Source organism: Tachyglossus aculeatus, chromosome X2, assembly GCF_015852505.1.
Source record: "Tachyglossus aculeatus isolate mTacAcu1 chromosome X2, mTacAcu1.pri, whole genome shotgun sequence".
In the NCBI taxonomy this organism is placed as follows: domain Eukaryota; kingdom Metazoa; phylum Chordata; class Mammalia; order Monotremata; family Tachyglossidae; genus Tachyglossus; species Tachyglossus aculeatus.
Genome location: NC_052100.1, coordinates 8,580,865 through 8,605,313, shown reverse-complemented (window position 1 = coordinate 8,605,313; position 24,449 = coordinate 8,580,865). Strand labels below are relative to the sequence as shown.

The 24,449-nt window shown below is 50.4% G+C and overlaps 1 protein-coding gene across 1 annotated transcript; it reads left to right on the top strand.

Annotated features, from left to right (window-relative positions):
• The first annotated feature begins 1,168 nt into the window (after positions 1 to 1,168).
• COLGALT1 (collagen beta(1-O)galactosyltransferase 1) lies at positions 1,169 to 17,451 on the top strand. The gene is made up of 12 exons (XM_038771006.1): positions 1,169 to 1,533; positions 2,568 to 2,678; positions 3,942 to 4,059; positions 8,202 to 8,336; positions 8,941 to 9,145; positions 9,423 to 9,542; positions 10,509 to 10,585; positions 10,669 to 10,775; positions 12,029 to 12,161; positions 14,094 to 14,221; positions 15,355 to 15,561; positions 16,694 to 17,451. The coding sequence occupies exons 1-12, from the start codon at positions 1,274 to 1,276 to the stop codon at positions 16,959 to 16,961; spliced, it is 1,869 nt and encodes a 622-aa protein (XP_038626934.1). The 5' UTR covers positions 1,169 to 1,273; the 3' UTR covers positions 16,962 to 17,451.
• Positions 17,452 to 24,449: the final 6,998 nt, after the last annotated feature.

The following is a 24,449-nucleotide window of genomic DNA, read 5'->3' as shown; positions in this document are numbered from 1 at the left end:
AAGGGCAGAGCCAAGCTCCTGTCTCCCAGTCCCAGATTCTTTCTTCTCTGCAAGGCCTAGTGGATAGAGCATGGGCCTGGGAGTCAGAAGGTTACGGGTTCTAATCCTGGTTCCACTGCTTCTCTGGTGTTTGGTCTTGGGCAAGTCACTTCACTTCTCTGTGCCTCAGTTACCGCATCTGTAAAATGGGGATTAAGACTGGGAGCCCCCTATGGGACAGGGACTGTGTCCAACCCGACTTGCTTCTATCTATTCCAGTTCTTAGTACAGTGCCTAGCACACAGTAAGCGCTTAACAAATACCATCATTATCATCCCCGAGGCTCGCTTGCTCCTTCGGCCTAGTGGCACAAGCCCGGGCTCGGGAGCCAGAGGACATGGGTTCTAATCCTGGCTCTGCCACTTGTCTGCTGTGAAGTGACTTGCCCAAGGTCACACTTCTCTGCGCCTCGGTTACCTCCTCTGTAAAAGGGGGCTTGAGACTGGGAGATAAACCGATTACCTAGTATCCAGGGCAGCGCTTAGAACAGTGCCTGGCACGTAAGTGCTTAACAAATACTCTTATTATTCCTAACCTGCCGTTTACTCATTCTTTCAATCGTATTTATTGAGTGCTTACTGTGTGCAGAGCACTGGACTAAGTGCTTGGGAAGTACAAGTCGGGAACATATAGAGACGGTCCCTACTCAACAACAGAAGCAGCGTGGCTCAGTGGAAAGAGCACGGGCTTTGGAGTCAGAGGTCGTGGGCTCAAATCCCGGCTCCGCCAATTGTCAGCTATGTGACTTTGGGCAAGTCACTTCTCTGGGCCTCAGTTCCCTCGTCTGTAAAATGGGGATTAAGACTGTGAGCCCCACGTGGGACAACCTGATCACCTTGTATCCCCCCAGTGCTCAGAACAGTGCTTTGCACATAGTACGCGCTTAACAAATACCATCATTATTTATTATTATTAACAGGCTCACAGTCTAGAAGTTTACAGTGGAAACTGTGCCGTTGGGTAGCCGGGAGTGGGGGGGGCGGCCGTCGGGCTTGCATCCCACCTCCACGGCTCGGCCGGGGAGGAGGGGGTACGTGCAGCTGTCCACGTGGGGGGTGGGCGGTCTCTCGAGCCCGGAGCCTTTAAAGGCCCCGCCCCGCGCCCAGCCTCGCCCTTTACGGCTCGGCCCGCGGCCCGCCTATCCCTTTAAGACCCGTGTCCGGCGTTCCCGGCGGAGGTCAGCAAGGCCCGGGGCCGCCGAGCGATCCCCTCGGAGCCCGCGTCCCGCTCCCCGATGTGTCGGAGTCCGCGGCCTCGGCCGCCTCGGGCCCCCCGGCCGCCGCCCGGGCTGCTGCTGCTACTGCTGGCGCTGCTGCTGGACCGGCCGAGCCCCGCCGCTGCCTACTTCCCCGAGGAACGCTGGAGCCCCGAATCTCCGCTGCAGGCGCCCCGAGTGCTGGTGGCCCTGCTCGCTCGGAACGCGGCGCACTCGCTGCCGCCGGCGCTGGGGGCCCTGGAGCGGCTGCGGCACCCCAAGGAGAGGATCGCGCTCTGGTAAGGTGGGGGGGCGCCCCCCAAAGTGCGAACGGACCAGCTCCGGCCCCGCGCAATGGGCGGATAGGACGGGGCCCTTCGGGGTTGGGGGCCGTCCTGGCCCGAGAAAGTGGAGGGTGGAAGGGACGGAGGAGCCCCCCCTTCTCCTCCGGGGGAGGGGCAGAAAAATTCCTTTACCTCGTGGGAAGGGGCGGGCGCAGAGGAGCTCCTCCCCTTTGGCCCCGGAGTAGAGAAGTTCCACGCCTCGGTGGCAGGGATCGTGGGGAGAGGAGGAGGTGGACCAGGGTCAGTCAGTCGTATTTACCGAGCTCTCACTGTGTGCCGGGCACTGTACTAAGCGCTTGGGATTGAGCAGTATAACGGACCCATTCCGTGCCCACAGCGAGCGTGCGGTCTCGAGAGGGAGACAGGCATTTAAAGAAATAAGTAAAATTACAGCTGCGTACACAAGTGTCGGGGGGAATAAAGGGAGCAAGTCCTGACGACGCAGAAGGGAGTGGGAGGAGAGGAAAGGAGGGCTTAGTCAGGGAAGGCTTCTTGGAGATGTGCCTTCAATTAGGCTTCCAAGGAGGGGAGAGTCATTGTTATGAAGGAGGAGGAGGAGCCTCTTCTTTGTGGGGCCGGGGCAAGGGGAAAGCACGAGGGACTCCTTGCCCCGCTGGGGTAGAGCTTGGGATCTGAGCTTGGGAGAGGTAGAACAATCCCCTCCATTTGGGCTTTAAAGAGGAGCCCTGCCACCTTTGGGGAAGGAGGTGAGGAGCAGAGCTAGGGCAGGGCCAGGAGTCCCTTTCCCGTGAGTTTGGTCCGGGTGAGGTAGAGGAGACGCTCTGTTCAGGGATGGGGGGAAGGCCCCCTGTTCTGAGAGAATTGAGAGGTGAAGGAGCCCCTTCCCCCCAAGGCCAGTTGGGCTCAGGGCTGGTGGGGCTGCAGAAGCAGACGACACACACTTAACTGTATTTCCGCCACGTGTCCCCTTTCCCTGTCTCTGCTCCGTCCCCATCTGCTGGTTCTTCGGGGGTGGTGGGGTTTTGCAGGGTGGCTACAGACCACAGTGTTGACAACACTACGGCGGTACTGCGGGAGTGGCTGGTCAATGTGCAGAGCCTGTACCACTATGTGGAGTGGCGGCCCATGGAGGAGCCCAGGTGAGTGCACCTGAGCCCCGCGCTGGGTGGCCTGGGTGGCCCTTGTATATATCAAGAACAGGGGAAGAAGAAGATACCATCCCTCCCCAATCAGGAGGAGGCAGCAGGCATAGATGGGATAAACATACACTCTAGCAAAGAAGTCTGTAGATCTAAATTTTAGACATGAGTCTAAATGGATAAATCCACAAAGGCTGAGGTGGCCAAGGGGATGACTTGGCTGGAAAAATCTCTGGGGGGAGATGGCTTTTAGGAGGCTTTTGAGGGAGGGGTGGAACTCGGTTTGGTGAAGCTGACAGAGGATGTCTTAGGAAAGGAAAGGCATTGGCACTGGACTCAAAACGGATTGCTGAGAGGAGGTTTTCCTCATAGGAGCGAAGAGTATGAGCTCAGCCATATCACTTTTATGGTATTAAGGGCTTATTGTGTGTCTAGCACAGTTCCAAGCTTTGGAGCAGATGCAGGGTAGTTGGGTTGGACACAGACCCTGTCTTATATGGGACTCATCTCAAATGGGACTCACAGTCTAAGTAGGAGGGAGAACAGACATTGAATCCCCATTTTACAGATGAGGGAACTGAGGCTCAGTTAAGTGGCTTGCCCATGGTCACATAGCAGGCCAGTGGCAGAGCTGGGATTTGACCCCAGGTTCTCTGATTCTCAGGCCTGGGCTCTTTCCACTAGGCTGTGCTGCTGCTGTTATAGTGGGAGAAACGAGTAGATAGGGAAGAGGAAGCCAGCGGTCAGCTTTTGGTTTCTATACAAAGCGGTGAGATGCCATTAGAGGCTTTAGAAAGATGATATGAGTAGGTCTATGCAGAGCACTGTACTAAGCGCTTGGGAGAGTACAATACAACAAAGCTGGTAAATGCATTCCCTGCCTCGATTTGAAAATAGCAGGTTAAGGTTGGTTTTTCTACTAGCAGAGTGATTTTTTTGGCTCCTCTGATCCTAAATCAGTTCCTTTTTAAAAAGCCACTTTATGGCCGCCTGCAAGAGATGATAAGAGGAGCTCTGTTGAAAATGGTGAGTCGGGGGGAGAGATCTAGCACTTCTGCCCTCCCTTACCTGGAAGTAGTGTTTGCAAGTCCTCCCTCCCCAACCCCTGATGAGTTGAGGCCCATTTTGCTAAAATCCCCATTTTCTCAAGTAGTTTCGTGAGCAAGTATAGACACAAGAAAGTTCTCAAAGTCTTCGGTGTTTTTTCTGCAGAGTGGCAGGCTTTCCAGTTCTGAGATACTAACTACCCTTGATTCTTCTCAGGTCCTATCCAGATGAGGAGGGCCCTAAGCACTGGTCAAATTCTCGTTATGAACACGTGATGAAACTCAGACAGGCCGCACTGAAGTCTGCCCGGGATATGTGGGCTGACTATATCCTGGTAAGAATAGTGGCTCCAACTTGTTGCTGCCACTCAGCAAAAAAGAGAAATGAAAGTTGCATGGTGTGCACGGAAGTCAGAAACTTATCCCAGTGTGCTCAGTGAGGGACAGTTTAGTGGTTTTTAAGCCAATTCTACATCAGGGACAGAGTCAACCAGGAATGTTTTATTGCTATAGCCTAGCCTGCAGTTGGTTCAGTGAACAGAGCACTGCTCTGGAAATCAGGAGACCTGTTCTAGGCCTGTTTTTTGACTTTATGGTATTTAAGTGCTTACTATGTGCCAGACACATAGCACTGGGGTAGATACAAGCAAATCAGGTTGGACACGGTCCCCGTCCCACTTAGGGCTTACATTCTTAATTCCCATGATACACGTGAGGTAACTGAGGCACAGAGAAGTTAAGTGGTTCTGCCTGTAGTTGGCTGATGGGGCAAAGGCCTCACTTTGTAAAGTATATGTGCAGCAAGTTAGTAGCCAGGCAGGGGTGTAGCCTGCCAACTCCCTCATTGCACACTCTGCCCCAGAGGGAACATAACTTGCAGGGATGAGAGAATGAAAACCGTGCTCGGCAAGCACGATATAATGAAAGTCCTCTGTGCGGCTTCTCAGTCCTAAAGATTCAGACCTGGAGCTCACCTGCCTTTTCTGTCAGGTGACTACATCATCGTTAAGTCTGCTTTATCCCAGCTCCCAAAGTTACTTTTCATGCAAAATTAATTTTCCAAAGCAAACCCCTAACGCTACATCTATGAATGCCACATGCTGAAACTATCCCTAGACTTTCCTTCCTCTGCCTCTGCTGCAGTTCTCCTCCAGCCACTCAATTTCTGTCCCTTTTGTGTCGTGCAACTTGGTTGTGCCTCTGAATGCAGCAGATACAACAACCTCTACATAATACTGTTGGAGAATAGGGGCAAATAATAATCAAGACTTAGAGGCAGGGTGTGGGCGAGTGGTCGGCTACGAGATAGGTGAGATTGAGGTACAGTGAGAAGGTTAGCATTAAAGGAGAGAAATGTGTGGGCTGGGTTGAGTAGTGAGGTGAGGTAGGAGGGGGCAAGGTGATTGAGTGCTTTAAAGCCAATGGTGAGGAATTTCTGTTTGTGGAGGTAAATGGGCAACCCCTCTCCTCAAGAACCTCCAGTGGAGACATGGCCTAAATGTTTTTGTAGAAAAATGATCCTGGGAGGAGAGTGAAGTATGGACTATAGTGGGGAGAGACAGGAGACTGGGAAGTCAGCAAGGAGGCTGATACAGTGATCAAGGAGGGATAGGATAAGTAATGGGAGTAACGTGGTAGCAGCTTGGATGGAGGGAAAAGGGCGGATTTTAGCAATGTTGCGAAGGTCAAACTGACAGGATTTAGTGATTGAATGTTTGGGTTGAATGAGAGAGAGAAATCAAAGATAATGCCAAGGTTATGGGCTTTTGAGACAGGAAGGATGGTGGTGCCGTCTACAGTGATAGGAAAATCAGGGGAGGACAGGGTTTGGGAGGGAAGATCAGAGGTTCTGTTTTAGATGTGTTAAGTTTGAGGTGATGGGAGGACATCTAAATAGAGGTCATTCTTCAATCTGAGCATCTTACCACCACCCTGGACCTTTTGTCCATGTATCCATTTCATTCTTAAATGAGAACAACCGTAATTTTCTTAACATCTGTCTGTGGATTTATCCATACCTTTCTTGAATGTACTCATGATTCCAGTTTGCACTTCCTCTATTAATGAAATCCCCATGCTTACCACCCACTAAGTGGAAAAAGCTGTTCCTTTTGTTCTCCTAATATCCTTTTTGAAGATTTAAGCCATAACATAATAATAATAATAGAGGTGTTTATTAAACACTTACTCTGTGTCAGTTACTGTACTAAGCACTGGGGTAAATGCAAGCTCATCACGTCCCACAAGGGCTCATGATCTAAGCAGTGTGTACTGAATCCGTTTTGCAGATGGGGGAATTGAGGCACAGAGAAGGTAAGTAATTTGCCCAACTGGCACATGATTGTCTTATAGGTGCTTCTATTAAGCTAGCCATTTTTGCATTTTTTTCTTCATTAGCAAAGAAGTTATGTGGTTCTGAGAAATTGTAGTAAAAACTGAACCCTAAACCTGTGCCTATCATGGAGTGGACAGAGCTCAGGCTGAATCAGGGAAACAGAAGAAGAGATGATACTGAGCATGAGTTGTGGGTAGGCTACTGGCTCACCCTCTTCCGAGATGTTTTCCTTCCTTTTCCTCTTCTCAAATTCTGTAACTTCCTCTGTTATGATAAGAATATAAGAAATGCCCTACTTTGTTCAAATTCTGTAGGCTGTCTCCAGTAGAGGCCGCAGGATGTTTGGAGGAGCCGTATACTGGTGGCCCTGCTATAATAATAATAAATAGTGGTATTTGTTAAGCGCTTACGATGTACCAGGCACTGTACTAAGTGCTTGGGTAGATACGATATTCAGGTTGGATATTCAGATGTCCCTGTTCCACATAGGGCCCACAGACTTAATCCCCATTTTACAAATAAGGTAATTGAGGCAGAGAATTTAAGTGACTTGCCCAATGTCGCACAGCAGACAAGTGTTAGAGTTGGGATTAGAACCCAGATCCTGACTCCCAGGCCTGTGCTCTTTTCACTAGGCCAAGCTGCTCCACATACCCCTAACTTTCCCTCCTCTAACCCATTTTTGGACCTCTTATCTAGGAATTTATCCAAGCCCTTCTTGAACTTCCTGATGGTTTCTGCCTGTACAGCTTCCTGGGGAAACATTCTATGTGCTTAGAAAAAGTAGTTCCTTTTGCTAAGAATATTAAAAGTCAAAAGCTTGTATCAAGTGTGTCAAACCGGTCTAGAAGCAGGTCATTTGTGAAAGATTTAGCCCCAGATTTCCCATGAATGGGTGATGTTTGACGGCTGAGAATTGACCCTTTTTCTGGCTGGTCTCTGAGGTGGACAACTGGCCGGAAATTGGGGGTGTGTCTGGTTCTCCGAGGCAGCTGGGCCCTGTGTGATATCATTGTGCATAGGGGTGATGCTGATTTCTACACCCAATTTTTGTTTGAATTCGGAATTGCCCTGTTCATCCTTCCAGATCTTTAGGTTTTAGGACATTGGGATGTTGTCAGATATGTTGGGCTTGAGTGCTCATTTCTTGAGCACTTTATGAAATGTCCTCTGGTTGGCTCAGGCTTCCCGACACCCACAGTTTAAATGGCATGGTGGGTAAGGGGGGCAGTGGGAGGGTGAGTGATGACTAGTTTTTAGAGAAGAATAGGATTTGACTGGAATCAATTCTACAATCTGACCTCCGAGGCCTGAGTAGTTTAGGAAGAAAGGGATCTCTTTTTGTCATTTTTTTTCTGTGCTGGTGGTAACCTGTTTGCCCAGGAGGGCACGTTCTTTGTTTTGATTTGTGGTTTGTTCGACAAAGGTCTCCCTTCGAATGCCTGTAGAAAGGAAGATCAGACAATGATGGCATTTGGTATAGTTAGACACTTATTTTGTGCCAAGCACTAAGAGCTGGGGTAGGTACAGGCTAACCAAGGTGGACACAGTCCTTGTCCCACAGGAGGCTCACAGTCTAGGAGGGGGATCAGGTATTGTATCCCCATTTTACAGGTGAGGAAACTGAGGCCCAGTGAAGTGACTTGCCCAGCACAGCAGACAAGTGGCAGAGTCAGGATTAAAACCCAGGTCCTCTGACTCCCAGGCCTGGGCTCTTTTCCCTAGGCCATGCTTCTCCTCATGAGCTTATAGTTTGAGGGGAAGACCCACCAACATAAATGGGCAGAGCAGTGTGGTTCAGTGGAAAGAGCCTGGGCTTTGGAGTCAGAGGTCATGGGTTCAAATCCTGGCTCCGCCAATTGTCAGCTGTGTGACTTTGGGCAAGTCACTTAACTTCTCTGGGCCTCAGTTACCTCATCTGTAAAATGGGGATTAAGACTGTGAGCCCCATGTGGGACAACCTGATCACCTTGTAACCTCCCCAGTGCTTAGAACAGTGCTTTGCACATAGTAAGCACTTAATAAATGCCATCATTATTATTAATATTATAATAAGTGCTCAATAAATACCATTGATTGATGGGAGTGGAGGTGTTGGGGCCTGGGAGTTTAGCTGATGTTTTTTTCTGCCCTGCTCCCCAGTTTGTGGATGCCGATAATCTCCTGATAAACCCAGACACCTTGGCCCTGCTGATCTCCGAGAACAAAACTGTGGTGGCCCCGATGCTGGATTCCAGAGCCGCCTACTCCAACTTCTGGTGTGGCATGACTTCTCAGGTAGGCGCCCCCCCACCCTGTTTCCTTCTGTGGAACCTGCTTTGGTTAGACTCCCGGGAGGGTTTTAGTCCCAGTACCTAGATGTTGCTTGGGCCCAAGCAACCTGCTCTCTGTATCGCTCATCCTCCTTGTCTTGCCTTTGCTCCAAATGAGCTTCAAGAAGTGATTGATTGGTCCTGCGGGACCCCTTGGCATCCCCCAGTCTCCCCAGACAGACCTCCAAAGTCTCAAGCTTCCCCTTTGGGGGCTGAAGGGACTGTAGGTAGAAGACTCAGCTCAGGGATTCTCTCTCTCTCTCCCTCTCTCCCTCTCTCCCTCTCTCCCTCTCTCCCTCTCTCCCTCTCTCCCTCTCTCCCTCTCTCCCTCTCTCCCTCTCTCCCTCTCTCCCTCTCTCCCTCTCTCCCTCTCTCCCTCTCTCCCTCTCTCCCTCTCTCCCTCTCTCCCTCTCTCCCTCTCTCCCTCTCTCCCTCTCTCCCTCTCTCCCTCTCTCCCTCTCTCCCTCTCTCCCTCTCTCCCTCTCTCCCTCTCTCCCTCTCTCCCTCTCTCTCTCTCTCTCTCTCTCTCTCTCTCTCCCTCTCCCTCTCTCCTCTTCCCCCCTCCCCAGGGCTACTACAAGCGCACACCCGCATACATTCCCATAAGGAAGCGGGATCGCCGCGGCTGCTTTGCGGTCCCCATGGTGCACTCCACCTTTCTGATTGACCTGCGGAAAGCGGCTTCTCGGGAGCTCGCCTTCTACCCACCGCACCCTGACTACACCTGGTCTTTTGATGACATCATCGTCTTTGCTTTCTCCTGTAAGCAGGCAGGTGAGCAGTGAGACACGTCTCTTTGGGGCTTGGCTTCAGGTTCCCACTCGTCAGATCTGCCAGACTTGGGGAGCCCTGCTCTCGGAGCTGGCTGAGGATCCCTGAGCTGAGCTCCTGCCAGTGGGGCTGCAGGAAGTCTCACTTGGGTTAGCGGTAGTCTGCCTTGCTCCCGGGGCACAGAGGCGCGCGGGGCAGGGGGTGGGTGACATCAAGCATTTCACTTGGTTGGTTCTGCTTCTGTAGTCTGAGTCTGTGATTTGGCCTGTGCCGATTTCAGAAGTTCAAATGTTTGTCTGCAACAAGGAGGTTTATGGCTTTCTGCCTGTGCCGCTGCGGGCCCACAGCTCTCTGCGGGATGAGATGGAGAGCTTCATGCATGTCCAGCTCGAGATTCTGGGTAAGTCCACCCTTCTCCATTGCCAGCCTGGACCAGTGGCAGGCTCTGCCCCCCCAACCCCCGTCTCTGTCCCTGTGCTGTCTGGTCTTGGACACCCATCTTTGTTTCTCAAGGTGATCTGCAGGCAGCTCCCCTTGACCACCCATCCTCTTATCTAAGGGGGTTGGGGGAACTGGACCATATAAAAACCATCCATTTCAAAGGGGGAGGAGAAACTGGGAAAAGCCTTTTTTTTTTTTTTTTTCCCCCCTGAGATGATCAGTCCTACACTCTCTCAAGAAATTCAGCTCGCTTTCAGCCACTGATATGGCTGCCACTTGTTAGCCCTTGAGTCCACAAATGACACGACCTGGTCATTATTAGCTAGTGCATTACTTTCAAGAATCAATTAGTGGTATCTGTTGAGTTCTTACTGTGTGCAGAGCATTGTACTAAATACTTGGGAAAGTACAATACAAACGTTCACACCTTTCTTGGGACAGTTTTCACGGTTTCTTTGTACAGGCCTAGGTATGCCCTGCTTCTTTTACTAAAGTGAAGTGTCTGACCTGGCAAAAGTACGCTCAGTTCTGCCATGACACGAGTGTTCACAAAGCGTTTGGGCTAATATGCCGTTGGGAAACTGGAGAGAGTTCTTTTGATAACAGGAGTCTGTTTGCCTCTTGTCACGGTGTCAGAATAAGTGGTAGTGGGCATTTGTGCAGTGTCCATCCCCGTGAGTGCTACAGTATGTCTGTTTTCCTGTAACCTGGGGCATTGCAAGACTATAGCTCTCGCCTGGGTGAAATGGACTCCTTTGGCCCTTAGAAGGGTGAGTTCTCATCCCATGGCTGACAGTGGATTTTATCTGTTGAAATGAGTGGGTTAGAGGAACAATCTCATTTTCCAGAATAAATGTGAGCCTCTCTCTTGCTTGGAGAATAAATGGATTTCTGTTTTTGTTTGGTTTTTTCCCCCACCCTGTAGTGAAGCACCCTCCAGTGGAACCTTCCCAGTTTACCTCAGTCCAGGCCAAGATCCCTGACAAGATGGGCTTTGATGAGGTGATGGCTTGGGCGGGGTTTCGTGGGGAGGAAGGGCCGGTTGCCTCTGGACTTTGTTCATCCCCTCCCGACTCTCTCTGTAGGTCTTCATGATTAACCTGAAGCGCCGCCTGGACCGGCGAGAGCGAATGCTGAGGACATTATATGAGCAGCAGATCGACTATAAAGTCGTAGAGGCAGTGGATGGAAAGTGAGCTTCTCACCAGGGCCTGGGAAGAAACCTGGCTGTGCACCTGGTCAAATTGGGGGTCGGGGCGGTTTGGAGGGCTCTGGTGGAGTGACAGTGTTGGCTTGGCACCAGAGATGGGGCTCTGTTCGCCGAGTCACTTCCCGAAATATTCCAGGAGAATGCCCATTTGTGCAGCATACTCTTCTCTGCCCTTTCGTTAAAGAACCAGCGTAGATACCCAGTCTTTCTTGAACTTGCCTTCCTCCTCTTTCCTGTCTTCTGGTAAATTCCTCCTCCATCATCATCCTCCTCCTCTTCCTCAACCTGTGGGTTGGCCAAGCTGTCTTTTTAACACTCATTGTTTTATTCAATGAGTGAAACTCAGAAAGGGCTGCCAGAGAGGGAAGGAGGAAAACTAGGTTACTACTGGATCCGCAAAACCGAGGTCTGATGGCATTCCAAGGAGAAAGGAGTGATCTGCTGTGTCAACAATAGCCGAGAGGTTGAGGAAGCTCGGGATCAGTATGGCCATTTGGACATGGTGATGAGGAGGTCATTGGTGACCTTGGAGAGAGCAATCACAGTGAAGTCTGCAGAGGGTGGGGAGGTGTATATGACCTAATCTAGGAGTTTGGATAGGTTCAGGAGCAGCGTGATGGGTTGATAGATGGAGCTCAAGAACGGGCTTTTTTAGAATGGGGGAAACTTGAGAGGGAAGGCAGAGGGGAGGGAGCTGTTGGAATTAGTTTACACAATCCCCTGCCCTCAAGGAGCAGGGGAAGCAGACACTAAACTACAGATAAGAGGATGCAATAGTATATGTAGGTTATGTACATAAATGCTACAGGAGTGTGTGAGTACTCAAGTGCTCAGGAGTCACAGAAGAGCACCCCATCTCTTCCCTTCCTCTATCTTCCTCTTTCTTTCTCTAACGTCCCTATCTCTGTTTTCTTCCCTCTTCCCCCTGCCACATCAGGACTTGAGGCAGTTGAAGGAAGAAGGGAAGGACACCCTCAGACTGTGAAGAGCTGGGTAAAAGCCTTCAGTGGGCCATTCTTTGCACGTGGACTGGGTTTTTTTTAACACCCCATAGTTTTCTCCCTGAGCGGCACTGTGAAAGGCTAGGAAAAGGCTGCTTGGGTGACAGCCACAAATTCTCCCTGTCAGCACCCCTCCCGCAAGGTGCCGGCCACTAGTCCCATGTGTGAAGATTAGTGGTAACAGCTGCTCTCTTGAATTTCTGGAGGAAATAATGCAGTGTGTCTTTCTTCCAGGGCGATGAACACTAGTCAGGTGGAAGCCATGGGGATTCAAATGCTGCCTGGTTACCAGGATCCCTACCATAGTCGTCCACTCACTAAAGGGGAGCTGGGTTGCTTTCTCAGTCACTATAAAATCTGGAAGGAGGTGAGCATATGGACTGTCCCACGCTGAGATCTCCTCAGGGCAATGGGCAATATCTGGGGATTGAGCGTGGATGGGAAGGGAAAGGCCCGTTGAACTAGCTCTCTTGAGGTCTCATCCAAGCTGTCCCATGGAGGCCTGTTGGGATCTGTGCTAACTAACCCAGGCGATCCCAGTTTTCCCAGTGTGTGGGCTGAGCAACCTCTAGTCAGAGCCACCAGTGAAAATGGTGAGGCCCAGAGACTCCCTCGTCCAGAAGCACTGTTATATACATCATGTAGGTTCTTTCCTTAAACCTGTGTCAGGGGCAACAGCAAAGCAGGAGTAGAACCATTTCTGGGTTCCCTGCAAAATAGCAGGACATACTTTACCCTTCTCCCTACTGTAAGCCGAAGGTCTGTGAAACTGCCTCTGGAGTTTTGGTAAGGGTGAGGCAACAGAACCATCACCAATGGTCCACTTGGGGCCTGGAGCAGGCCTATTTAGAGATGTCCTCATGCAGAATGACAAGGGAAGTGAAAATGGTGTAAGCACCTTATATGGGCACTAGCTGAATGCCATACTATTTCTGCTACTACCATATTTTCCTGAATACAGTGTGCAACATCTCAATGACACTTGGGCAGGGATAGAGTTTCATTATCAGTAATGTTATCTTCCCCACTCCCGCGCCCCCCTCACACCCACACATGCACGTGCATATCATCTATAGATAGGCGTGGGAGTGAGAGGACCCGGGTTCTAATCCTTACTGCCAATTACTTGCTGTGTGATTTTGGGCAAGTCACTCCACTTCTCTGGGCCTCAGTTTCCTCCTCTTTAAAATGGGGATTAAATCATCCTCCCTCCACGTGGGACAGAGACTGTGTTCAACCTGATAAACTTATATAAACTTGTATAAATGGCACACAGATGCAGTGTGGCCTAGTAGAAAGAGCATGGGCCCGGGAGTCTTCCATTTGCCTGCTGTGTGACCTTGGGCAAATAATTTCTCTGTGCCTCAGTTTCCTCATCTGTAAAATGGGGATTCAATTCCTGTTTTTCCTACTACTTACAATGTGAGCCCCATGTGGGACCTGATTTTTTTTTTTTTTTTTTTTTTTTACTACCCCAGCATTTAGAACAGTGCTTGGCACATAGTAAACACTTAACTTTCCCAATAATTATTATTTACCCAAGCACTTAGGACAATGCTCGGCACATAGTAAGTACTTAACAAATACCATTAAAAAAGAGAGAGTGAGAGGAGTGAGCTTCTTCCTTTCTAATAATAATAATAATAATAATAATGGCATTTATTAAGCACTTACTATGTGCAAAGCACTGTTCTAAGCACTGGGGAGGTTACAAGGTGATCAGGTTTTCCCATGGTGGGCTCACAGTCTTAATCCCCATTTTACAGATGAGGTAACTGAGGCACAGAGAAGTTAAGTGACTTGCCCAAAGTCACACAGCTGACAAGTGACCAAGCTGGGATTTGAACCCATGACCTCTGACTCCTAAGCCCGTGCTCTTTCCACTGAGCCATACTGCTTCTCTACTTCTCTTTCTATTTGAAAATGACTCTGCTAATGAGCAGGGCATTGGATTGTGAGGTGGAGGTAGCTCAAGCAGTCCTGTTTCCCTTTTAAGGTGTTGTGATTTGGGGAAATTTTTGGGGGATGCAGCCCCACATCGTAATTGTTCGGTGCCTGGAAGCCTTTAGACCAGTTTTATATGAAGCCATTCTTTTTGCTGCAGCTCAGTGTGGACTGAAGGGGCTTAATGTGGGGAATCGCTTTGCAGGTTAGGAGTTGTATGACTTCAGGAACACATCTTGAGAATAGTTGCGGTGGTCAAATGGGAGTGATATGACTCTGTTCTCCAAGACAGGTGCTGCCGGGTGGTGTCCGATGGCTTTCTCTCTTGACCATTGTCATCTTGTGACTTTATTAGGTCGTGGAGCGGGGCTTGGAGAAATCTATCGTGTTTGAGGATGACCTTCGCTTTGAGATTTTCTTTAAGAGACGCCTGATGAACCTGATGTATGACATAGAGGAAGAAGGCCTAGACTGGGATCTGATGTAAGTATTGAGGACTTGGCAGGCCTGGCTGGAATTTGTGAATCATGTCCAGAGAGATGATCCATCCAGATGGAGACCCACAGTACAGTGTAGGAATTAGGACCCTAGCTCTCTCAGGGGAGACCAACTGGAAGGAAAAATATTGTTTACTCCTTTTGTATTGGGGAGAGAGTAGTTTTTTTTGAGGGGTGGTCTAGGGTCAGGAATTGGCCAAGCCCAGAGAGGCCCCATGGGGCATGCCAAGGGTGCAGGGGTGAGTGCTCCATGAATTTTGTTCTCCTGTTTGAATTTTGATTATTGGCTTCATGCCCTTAGTGGCTGTGGCCTCTCTGGAGGGAGGCACAACTCACAATTTCCAGTTTCTTGGCACATCGGGTTGCTAATTTATTCTGAGGCTTTGGTAGCTAAGCAAAGGGATTGTTTCTGACGTCGATCAGTAGGAAACATTGCCGCCACTCTGCCAGGCTCATCTGGTGCCTAAAATGAGGACGTGCAGGGGCCCTGTGCAAATCTACAATGGCTAGCAGTTGTCAGTCAACCCCCATGAGAGGGGATAAGATCCACCCAACCCAAGGGGTCTGAGCTGATGACGAGATTTAACCATCCTGGAGTAGGCCGACTTTGATGAGAGGACTGGAACCCTCTTATCCCAACCGGCTCACTCTGTTTCAGTCAACAGAATCTCTGCACTGCCTCTTTTTCCATCTTGAATTCTTTGTCCACCCTACACCCCCAAATATGAGGCAGCCACCTAGGAATCTTCCTCCTCTGGGTGGTGGTTGTTACAGTATTTGTTAAGTGCTAACTATGTGTCAAGCCGTCTTCTAAATGCTGGAGTTAGGCACAAGTTAATCAGGTTGGACACGATCTCTATCTCTCTTGGGATTCACAGTCTAAGAAGGGGGGAATAGGATTTAATCCCTTTTTTGCAGTTGAGGAAACTGAAAGCCCAGAGAAGCAAAGTGGCTTGCCCAAGGTCACGCAGCAGGCAAGTGACGGAGCCAGAATTAGAACTCGGGTGCCCTGACTCACAGGCCCGTGCTCTTTTCAGTAGACCTCGCTGCCTTGCCACTGGTTTCGACCAGGCCCTGTAGCGCTTGCACTGCTTCCAGCGTGACCTGTCTCTTCTCCAGCTACATAGGGAGGAAGCGGATGCAGGTGGAGCACTCGGAGAAGGCAGTGCCGCACGTGCGGAACCTGGTAGAAGCTGACTACTCTTATTGGACGCTGGCATACGTCATCTCCCTCCAGGGAGCCCGCAAGCTGCTGGCAGCCAAGCCACTCTCCAAGATGCTGCCCGTGGATGAGTTCCTGCCTGTAATGTTTGACAAACATCCCGTGTAAGTGAGGGGAGATGGGGTGGGCGGTGCCGCAAGAGCCGACCACGCTGCTGGATGCACAGTGAGCGCCCAATAGTTGGTTGATTGAGAAGGATGGAGCGTATTGCTCGGGGGCCACTGCCTGCTGAACCGGGCCTGCCTGGCAGTCATCTTTGGGAGGAGTTTGAGACTGACTGTCTTTTGGCTAGAGGATGGTGAGAGTCGGTGTGAAGAGTGGACTTTGGCCACCTAGCTAAGGGCAGCTACCTGCGAGTTGGCCTACCAGCTGTGTGCCATTGCCCAGAGAGCTAGCCTGGCTTGGGGACCTGATTAGAGTGAGCTGGAGACTGTAAGCTTATTGTGGGTAGGGAAAGTGTCTGTTATATTGTATTCTCCCAAGCACTTAGTACAGTGCTCTGCATACAGCGCTCAATCAAAACGGTTGACTGACTGACTGGAGGCTCTGAACGGTCCCCAGACTCTGGTATGAATGGGGAGAGCTGGAGAGAATAGGGACCCTAGCTTGGTAAATATCTATCTGTAACTTGTACATATTCTATTTATTTTATTTTGTTAGTATGTTTGGTTTTGTTCTCTGTCTTCCCCTTTTAGACTGTGAGCCCACTGTTGGGTAGGGACTGTCTCTATATGTTGCCAATTTGTACTTCCCAAGCGCTTAGTACAGTGCTCTGCACACAGTAAGCGCTCAATAAATACGATTGATGATCTATCTGTAAGGCTCTCTGGGCAGTAGCTGTGAGGGAGGGACATCTCCCCCCTGATGTTTCTCTGGCTGAGAACTCCCTCCAGTGTTGTTGTTCAGGGAAGGCCAGTAGTTTTTTTCACTTGGGAGGGGCCAGCTGGTTCTTATTTAAGGCCCCTGGCCCAGGAAACCCCCAGGAGGGCAGAGGCTTGGCGGCCTCCTTTCTCATTTGGCTGGGTTCTGATTTCCAAAGCTGTGGCTCTGACTTTTCTCTGGAGCCCTGAGCAGTTGAAGCATTCCCACGGCTGCGGAGGAAGGGGCCGGGGTGCTGGGCTGAGCGGAATGTTTAGGGAAAGTGAGCTGGGGCCCAAGAAGAGAGGGCAGGGGACGGGGGAGGGAAGGGAAGGCTGGCCACCCATCCGGGCTTCAGCCGATTTGTGTTTCCCGCAGCTTGGAATACAAGGAGCACTTTGAGAACCGAAACCTGCTGGCGTTCTCTGTGGAGCCGCTCCTCGTCTTCCCTACCCATTACACTGGGGACGATGGCTACATCAGCGACACGGAGACCTCGGTCGTGTGGAACAATGAGCAAGTGAAGACGGACTGGGACCGGGCCAAGTCGCAGAAGATGAAGGAGCAGCAGGAGCTGAGCAACGAGGCCAAGAACTCGGATGTGCTACAGTCACCGCTCGACAGCGCAGCCCGGGATGAGCTATGACCGGGGGTGGGTCGGCCTGCCGCCCCCTCAGGGAGCTCTGAGGAGGACAGACAGACAGCTGAGAGGCAGAACCCGTGCGCCATTCAGGATGACCATTGAAGGTAGGGACAGCTCCTTGGCCTTGGACTCCATCACCCTCTCCGGACCGTGGGCTACTTTGGGGAGTTGCTGCATCTGAGGCATCCGCTATGCTGTTTCCCTGTAAGTGGAGGAGTTATATTCTTCGCTCGGGATCCCCAGGTTCCTGCCTGGACTCCCTAGTGGGTCTGGGGCCGTCCCAGGCTGGTTCCGAGCCTCCATCTTGTAGCTCTGCAGATCAGCTGAGGAGACCGTCATTGGTCACGAAAGAGTAGTGTCTCCCGGGGATGATCGCAGCTGCGGTCGAGTAGCCAGTCACCAGGCAGTCATCCATCTCACACCAAAGAAATGAAATAAAAGCCAACCACCTCCACCAGCACATACCAAGGGCACCTCCGAGGCTTGGTGGGAATTTCCGTCTTTCTACTGGTTTCTTCTGCTGGTCCTCCTGCTTCCAAGATGCCCAGACCAGGCAAGCCTCTGTCTACGGGGCCAAATCGGGATTTGTTGCCTCCTCCCCCTCTTGGGGGTGGTCCCCCTCCCGCCCCAAACCAAAAGACCTGTGGGTCTCAAACCCAAGGCTCAGCAGCCCCCAGCACCCATGCCAGAGGGTGGGATGGCAGCCTGTGGCTCAGCCAAGGGCCTGCTGCCTTGCCATCCTCTCCCCGTTGGCTGGGGCCTGGGAAGGCGGCATGAGGCTCGGGTCTGAGCTGCTCCTGGGGTTACTCCCACAGCACATCAGCACCTCCCCACCTGGGCCCTGTCCCACCTCTCCCCTCTCCTCCCTGCTCCTCCAGCTGCAGGTGAGCCCAGCGACAGGAAGAGATTCTGATGCCTGCTCTCCAGCCACCGGCTTGTCTCAGGGCTCAAGCTGGCATCCCGATCCAGCTGTCTGCTTCCATCTTTGGGTTCAGTTCTTTTGGGGGCAGGTGGGGGCCCTCCCCTCCAGTTCACCTCAGCTGCACCTCAAGGGCCATTGGTTGGACCTGCCTGACTGTTTTGGTGCTGAGGCAGGTACGTTCAGAGACAGCAGGAGGGTTCTCGGGGGAACCTCCTGCCTTGGGGAATTAAAAAGGCCCCCTAGGTTCCTGCTGCACAGGCGTGAGCCTGTGTGGAAATGGGCCCAGCACATGGTAGCCCCAGGATCTCGAGCCACAGCGAGTGTGACAAGGAAGGTCTTTGGGATGACCTTGGCCTGCAGAATGGGTTTTCAATTGGGGGAAAGGGAAACTGAGGCAACAATGAAAGGCTGGCATGCACTCTCTCTCTCTCTCTCTCATATCTCAATGGAGGTCTCCCCTTACCTTCTCTCCAGTGCTTAGCCCAGGAACCCAAAGCAGGAGGGGGTGGCCACTTAGCCTTCAGTCAATCAATCAATGGTATTTATTGAGTGCTTACTGTGTGCAGAGCACTGTACTAAGCCCTTGGAAGAGTTCAGTACAATAGAGATGGTAGACATGCTCCCTCCCTGCCCATAATGAGCCCTATGGTAGCTGTTCTTCTGGTTTTACACTGGACAGGCAGGTTTTCAGCTGGTCTGTCTTCTGTCTGGTGTGACTAGGCCCTAGGCACCTTTTATATCCAGTATTTTTCAGAGCCCAGCCTCCCTCTACCTCACCTTCTGCATCGAGTCCCATGGCTCGGACAGACTCCCACAAAACGTTCCATATGACGACCTCACGATCCACTGCGGGTTCAGTATGATGTGGGTGACACCCCAGGTGTCTGGTATTCACAAGCATGGTCGTTGGCTACCTAGCCTCCACCCCCCAGTCCCTTAGCAGAACCCAGATTCTGCCTCTTCAAATCAACCATAGTCACGGGAAACTTTCAACGCAAGTTTTGGTCTTTTATTCTTTGGCGGAATGGCAATCGCTTTGTAACTTTGGGTAGTTCATCTTTGCTTCATTTATTTATGTAAATGTTCTCAGTTTATTTCCAGTAGACTAACCTCGCTCCTTCTTGTTCTTAGTAATGCTTCTGCTCTCAAAGAAGCCCCCTCCCCTCCCCACTGGGTGGCCTTCAAGGGAAAACACTTTTTATTGAAATGTTGTTCACTCCTGTTATTTCCCTGTCAGGACCATCTCCCCACTCACCCCATTCCCTGCTCCAGCAACTTAAAGCCAGGAGTGGGACAGATGGAAGGCTTACCTGTTCCCCGTGGCTCAGCGTCACAGTGCTCCGTCCGGGTGCTCGGTTCTGGGTGCTCTATTAGGAAAGCCAAAGGACCCTGCAGCCTAGCTGATGTCTGAACAGAGGGCTGGATTGAGCGGGAGTGTCAGAGCCAGGTCTGTTCCTGGGCTCAGATCGGGTATCGATTGGGGGTTGGGAGAGGGAAGGGAGGCGGGGGCAAGACTCGCCCACAGAAAAGGAAGTCAGAGGGTGCAGAACCCTCTGTAATCTGGACCCTGTAAATGTGGTTTCCTGTGGGGATATTTTATATTAGTTTTCAATACAGCTCTTTTTTTTTCAAATCAAAGAATCCTGCTTCTGTGTCATGAGAGAAATTGGTCTTTGATGTAAGGGGGAAAGAAAGGGTGGGGCTCTGGGGTTGTAGATCAAGTTGACAGTGGATCCAGGAGGGGGTCATTGGCTCACAGAAAGGGGACTTGTCCATTGTAATCTCCCTCCAACCCCATCTCCTCGATCAGTGCCATGACCCCTGGCCTGGGCCATAGTGTCGGCTTCCCCCCAGCTGTCATCTTTTCCACCTGGTTCTAGCATCCCTGGTTCTGCTGCCCTCCAAGGCTTTTTGCACAGGTGGGTCTGTGCCCAAAAAGATTCTGGGAAGCAGTAGAGACAGTAGTCACTGTTGAAGAAATTTCGTTATAAAAAGAGGGGGTACAACAGTAATGTTTGAGTGGAGAAAACAGTATCAAACTTTGCGACTGACAATCAGACCAATCATTTTGGTGAAAACTTAACAGTAAAGCGATCAATTACACACGTGCTTAGGGGAAAAATCTCACCACAAGAGGAACATGCTGGGAGAAGGCCAGGCTGTTCAGCTCCAGTTCAGCTTCAGCCAAGCCACCCTTGTGGGATTTTTCTCCACAGACAAGTGAGCCATGATCTATCTTCGAACTTCCTGGGGTGCATCCTGTGCTAGTCACTGAGAGATAATGTGGTAAGGTTCCTTTTGGGCCAGAGATGTGTGACAGGACTTTTCTCATCATTTCTCGGTTGATTTCCCAAGTATTACTGCATTTCTACAAATGATCTCTAGCTTCCTGGTAACCATTGTGTACCATATACCAAGGTTTCCTCTTGGTCTAAAGCCTAATTTTCTCTATCTGTTCTTGGGAAATTGCCAAATTTTGCTACATTCCTGAAAAAGTGCGTGTGTGGTGGGGGAGTCTTTGAAGAAAAAGGACCGAATCTTCAATAACCAAATATTTCAAGGTACCTCCTCGGTTCCTCTCACATCAAAGAGTATATCTGGATGGCCTTCAAAGCCTCCTGTCCTTTAGCCATATGCTCTGTCCTCAGGTTCCTGTTGCCTCCGGGGCAGTGAGCTGTTGTGGCTCGGATGTTAACTTTTTTTTCCTGGTTTTCTCTGGCCTTTGGCCTTCCAGCCTGACATACTAAGTCTCCTTGCCCAGTTTTCTGCCCAGTAGGGATCATGATGCTGGATGGGGGCACCACCTCATCAGTCTTCCATCTAGTTTTTGCTGCTGCACCTGGAACCAACAGAAAGACAGAGCGCCACCCACGGATTTCCATTGGTTCAGTCAAACAAAAGTGACTGAGAAATCTCTCTCAACCCAACCATTCTCCATCCTAGTTGTCCCCACCTGGGGAGCTCATGGTGCTGCCTCTAGACCCAGCTTGGCTCTGGCTACCTCAGAGGGGCAGGACTGGCTTCCAGCCATTTGTCCACGTTCATACCTCCTGCTAGCTCTCAGCTCTCCTGGGCCCTGCTGCCTTTCCATTGCCTCCTGGCTGACCCTGCCTGACCGCACTGTGCGTGGCTCCATCCTGTTTCTGCCTACCTGGGTGCAAGGTGCATTGGGCCAGAGCCCAGGTTATTAGGTGAAGAGATAGGTGTTTTTCATCTGTGGCCTCCAAGCCATTGTGGGGCAATACCATTGCAATACAACAGGGCAGAGAGTTCCCCACCACCCTGTTTGCCCAGGTAGGCTAAGGTCAGGTCACGGGCATTGCAGTATGGTGGACAGACTATGCCTGGCAGAGGGGGAGAGTATGTGACATTCCCTGCCTTTGCCCATCTTCTTGGATTCTTCAGGCAGGACAAATCTCCCCTGGTTTAACACCCCCCCACCCCAATTCTGCTTAGTCATGTGGTTGGTCCTGTTGGTAGGCCACTTGCTGTTGGTCTAGTGGAAAGAACCCAGCCCTGGGAATCTGGAGACCTGGGTTCTGATCCCATTTCTACCTTCTGGGGATATGCCATCAGCGGGGAAGGATTTCCCGACCTTGGGGGTCGAAGAACCCCCTAAGGGCATTCTGCCAGGTAGGTTCAGCAGGAATCCTAAAAAACAGCTGGCTTATGTGGACAACCGCCTTTTGGCTCATGGTACTCTGGCACTGTGCTGCGGTCTCTCTGGCCATAAATCGGTCCTGCATGTCAAAAACCTCTGCGTGCACTTCCCGTTGCACTGCACCCCAGCCTGCCTACTCTCTCGTTTCACTCCATGCCCCAGGGGGCATGTGACTGACAGGGATGAGAGTGTGAGTGGCACTGCACAAATCACTAGCACTAGAATCAATTCTTCAGCTCGGGTTCTCGACTGAGGCTCGTCTGTCCATCATTCCTCCTGGGAGACTCCATCATCATCGTCATCATCAGGAAGGACTCGAGTTGTGTACTTTCCACTTGGTAAATCAACAGTATAATTCATCAATATAATTTAATTGTCTACTGTGTGCAGAGCACCACGCTTAAGTGCCTGGAAGGAGTACAACTAGAAGAAGACACGATTTCTCCCCACAAGAAGCGCACAGTCCAACTGGGGAGACAGGCATAAGGTAACTTACAAGTAGAAAGAAGTGCCCAAATAGTATACAGTTGTGTATTTGAGGAAGTCACCACTGATGGTGGGATTCATCTATGAGTGTGTGTGAGTAACTGAAGAGGCCAAGGTGAAACCCATAGTCCTGACCACTTTGAGCACACAAAAGGGCTGTCCCTTGTGTTGAAAACGAAGGCCCTGTATTCTGTCTCAAATGGTTGACTATGTATAAAACAATATATACAGAACTGCAGCGAAAAGTAGTGGGTGCAAAACTGCTGAGATGGTAATAGGGAAGATGTGACCTGGAGAAAAGAAAAAAAAAATCAGGGAAAACCCCCTGGAGGAGGTGGGATTTCAAAAGGGTTTTGAAGACAAGGAAAGCTGTCTGCATGAAGCAGGAGGGAGAGTCGAGGATTGAAGTGGAGTGAGAGGATGAGTTGGTGTATAGCAGAAGAGTACCTTAAAGCCAGTGGTCAAGATTGTGTTTGAGAAGTTGTGAGTAACCATTAGAGTTTTGAAGAGTGGAGAGACACATGCAGAATGCTATTTTAATTAATTGTATTTATTGAGCTCTGACTGCAGAGTGCTGTACTAAATGCTTGGGAGAGTACAGTATAGCAGTGGGTTCTAATCCCGGCTCCGCCACTTGTCAGTTTAGAACAGTGCTTGGCACATAGTAAGCGCTTAACGAATACCATCATTAGAGAAGCAGCATGGCTCAGTGGAAAGAGCACAGGCTTGGGAGTCAGAGGTCATGGGTTCTAATCCCGGCTCTGCCGCTTGTCAGCTGTGACTTTGAGCAAGTCACTTAACTTCTCTGTGCCTCAGTTACCACATCTGTAAAATGGGGATTAAGACTGTGACCCCCACGTGGGACAGCCTGATGAACTTGTATCCACACCAGCGCTTAGAACAGTGCTTTGCACATAGTAAGAGCTTAGCAAATGCCATTATTATATAACAGACACATTCCCTGCTCACAAAGAGCTTACAGTCTAGAGGGGGAGACCGACATTTTCCCACTCCTGTTCATACTGGCCCAACCCTTTCACTAAGCATATAGGGGCCTCCCTAGTGAACTGAAGGGGCTAGTTCTTCAGCATCCAGCTCTAAAAATAGAGGCAGCTGAGGCCTGGTTTGGTTGGGAGCTGGTCCGTGGGAATTTTACCTGGCCAAAATAGCCACTGCTTAATGAAACATTTCCAGTTCCTCTAAGGAAGACAGAGAAATCCAGTGCAATCTTTCACCCACTGCTGTCAATCACTGGTACTTATTGAGCATTTACTGTGTGCAGAGCACTGTACTAAGCACTTGGGAGACCACAGAGGTGGTAGGTGCGATCCCTGCCCAAGGAGCTTACAGTCTACAAGGGGAGAGACATTAAAATAAATTACAGAGAGTGCAAATGGCAGAGTATAAATATAGGGACATAAGGGCTGTGGGGCTGGGGGTAGGGTGAGTATCAAAGGGCTTACGGGGTACAGACCCAAGTGCATTGGTGATGTAAGAGAGAGGGTGAATAGGGTGGGAAAATGAGGGTTTATTCAGGAGATCTCTTGGAGGAGATGTGACTTTAGCTGGACTTTGAAGGTGGGGAGAGTGGTCTATGGGATGTGCAGGGGGAGGGTATTGTTATTATTATGGTATTAAGTACTAACCGTTTCAAACCATCAATCAGTGGTATTTATTGAGTGCTTACTAGGTGCAGAGACTGTACTAAGTGCTTGGGAGAGTGCAATAGAACAGAGTTGGTAGACATGTTTCGTGCTTACAAGGAGCTTTCAACCGGTCAGTGGTATTTATCGAACACTAACTATGTGCAGAGCCCTGTACTAAGTCCTTGAGAGAGTACAACACAGCAGAGTTGATGGACATGATCCTTGCCCTTAAGGAGCTTATAATCATTCCGTTTTGTTTAAGCGTGTCTGTTAAGTGTTTTTTATGTGTCAAGCACTGTTCTAAATGTTGGGGTAGAGACACGATAATCAGGTTGGATATAATCCCTGCCCCCATACAGCATGGCTAGTAATAGTAGTGGTTATGTATTGAGTGCTTCTTCCTGAGTGCAATGCAATGTACTAAGTGCTTGAGAAATAATAATTGTGGAATTTGTGTTTTACTTTGTGCCAAGCACTGCGAAATACAAGATAATCAGGTTGGATACAGTCCCTGTCCCACATTGGGACTCATAATCTAGGTAGGAGGGAGGAAAGGTATTGAATCTCCATTTTACAGATGAGGAAACTGAGGCCCAGGTAAGTGAAAAGACTTGCCTAAGGTCACATAGCAGACAAGTGGTAGAGCTGGGATTAGAACCCTGGTCCTTTAACTCCTGGGCCCATGATCTTTCCATTGAGCCATGCTTGTCCAGCTTTCCAAGCACTGTTCCAAGTGCTGGAGTAGATACAGGTTTATCAGGTCAGACACAGTCTCT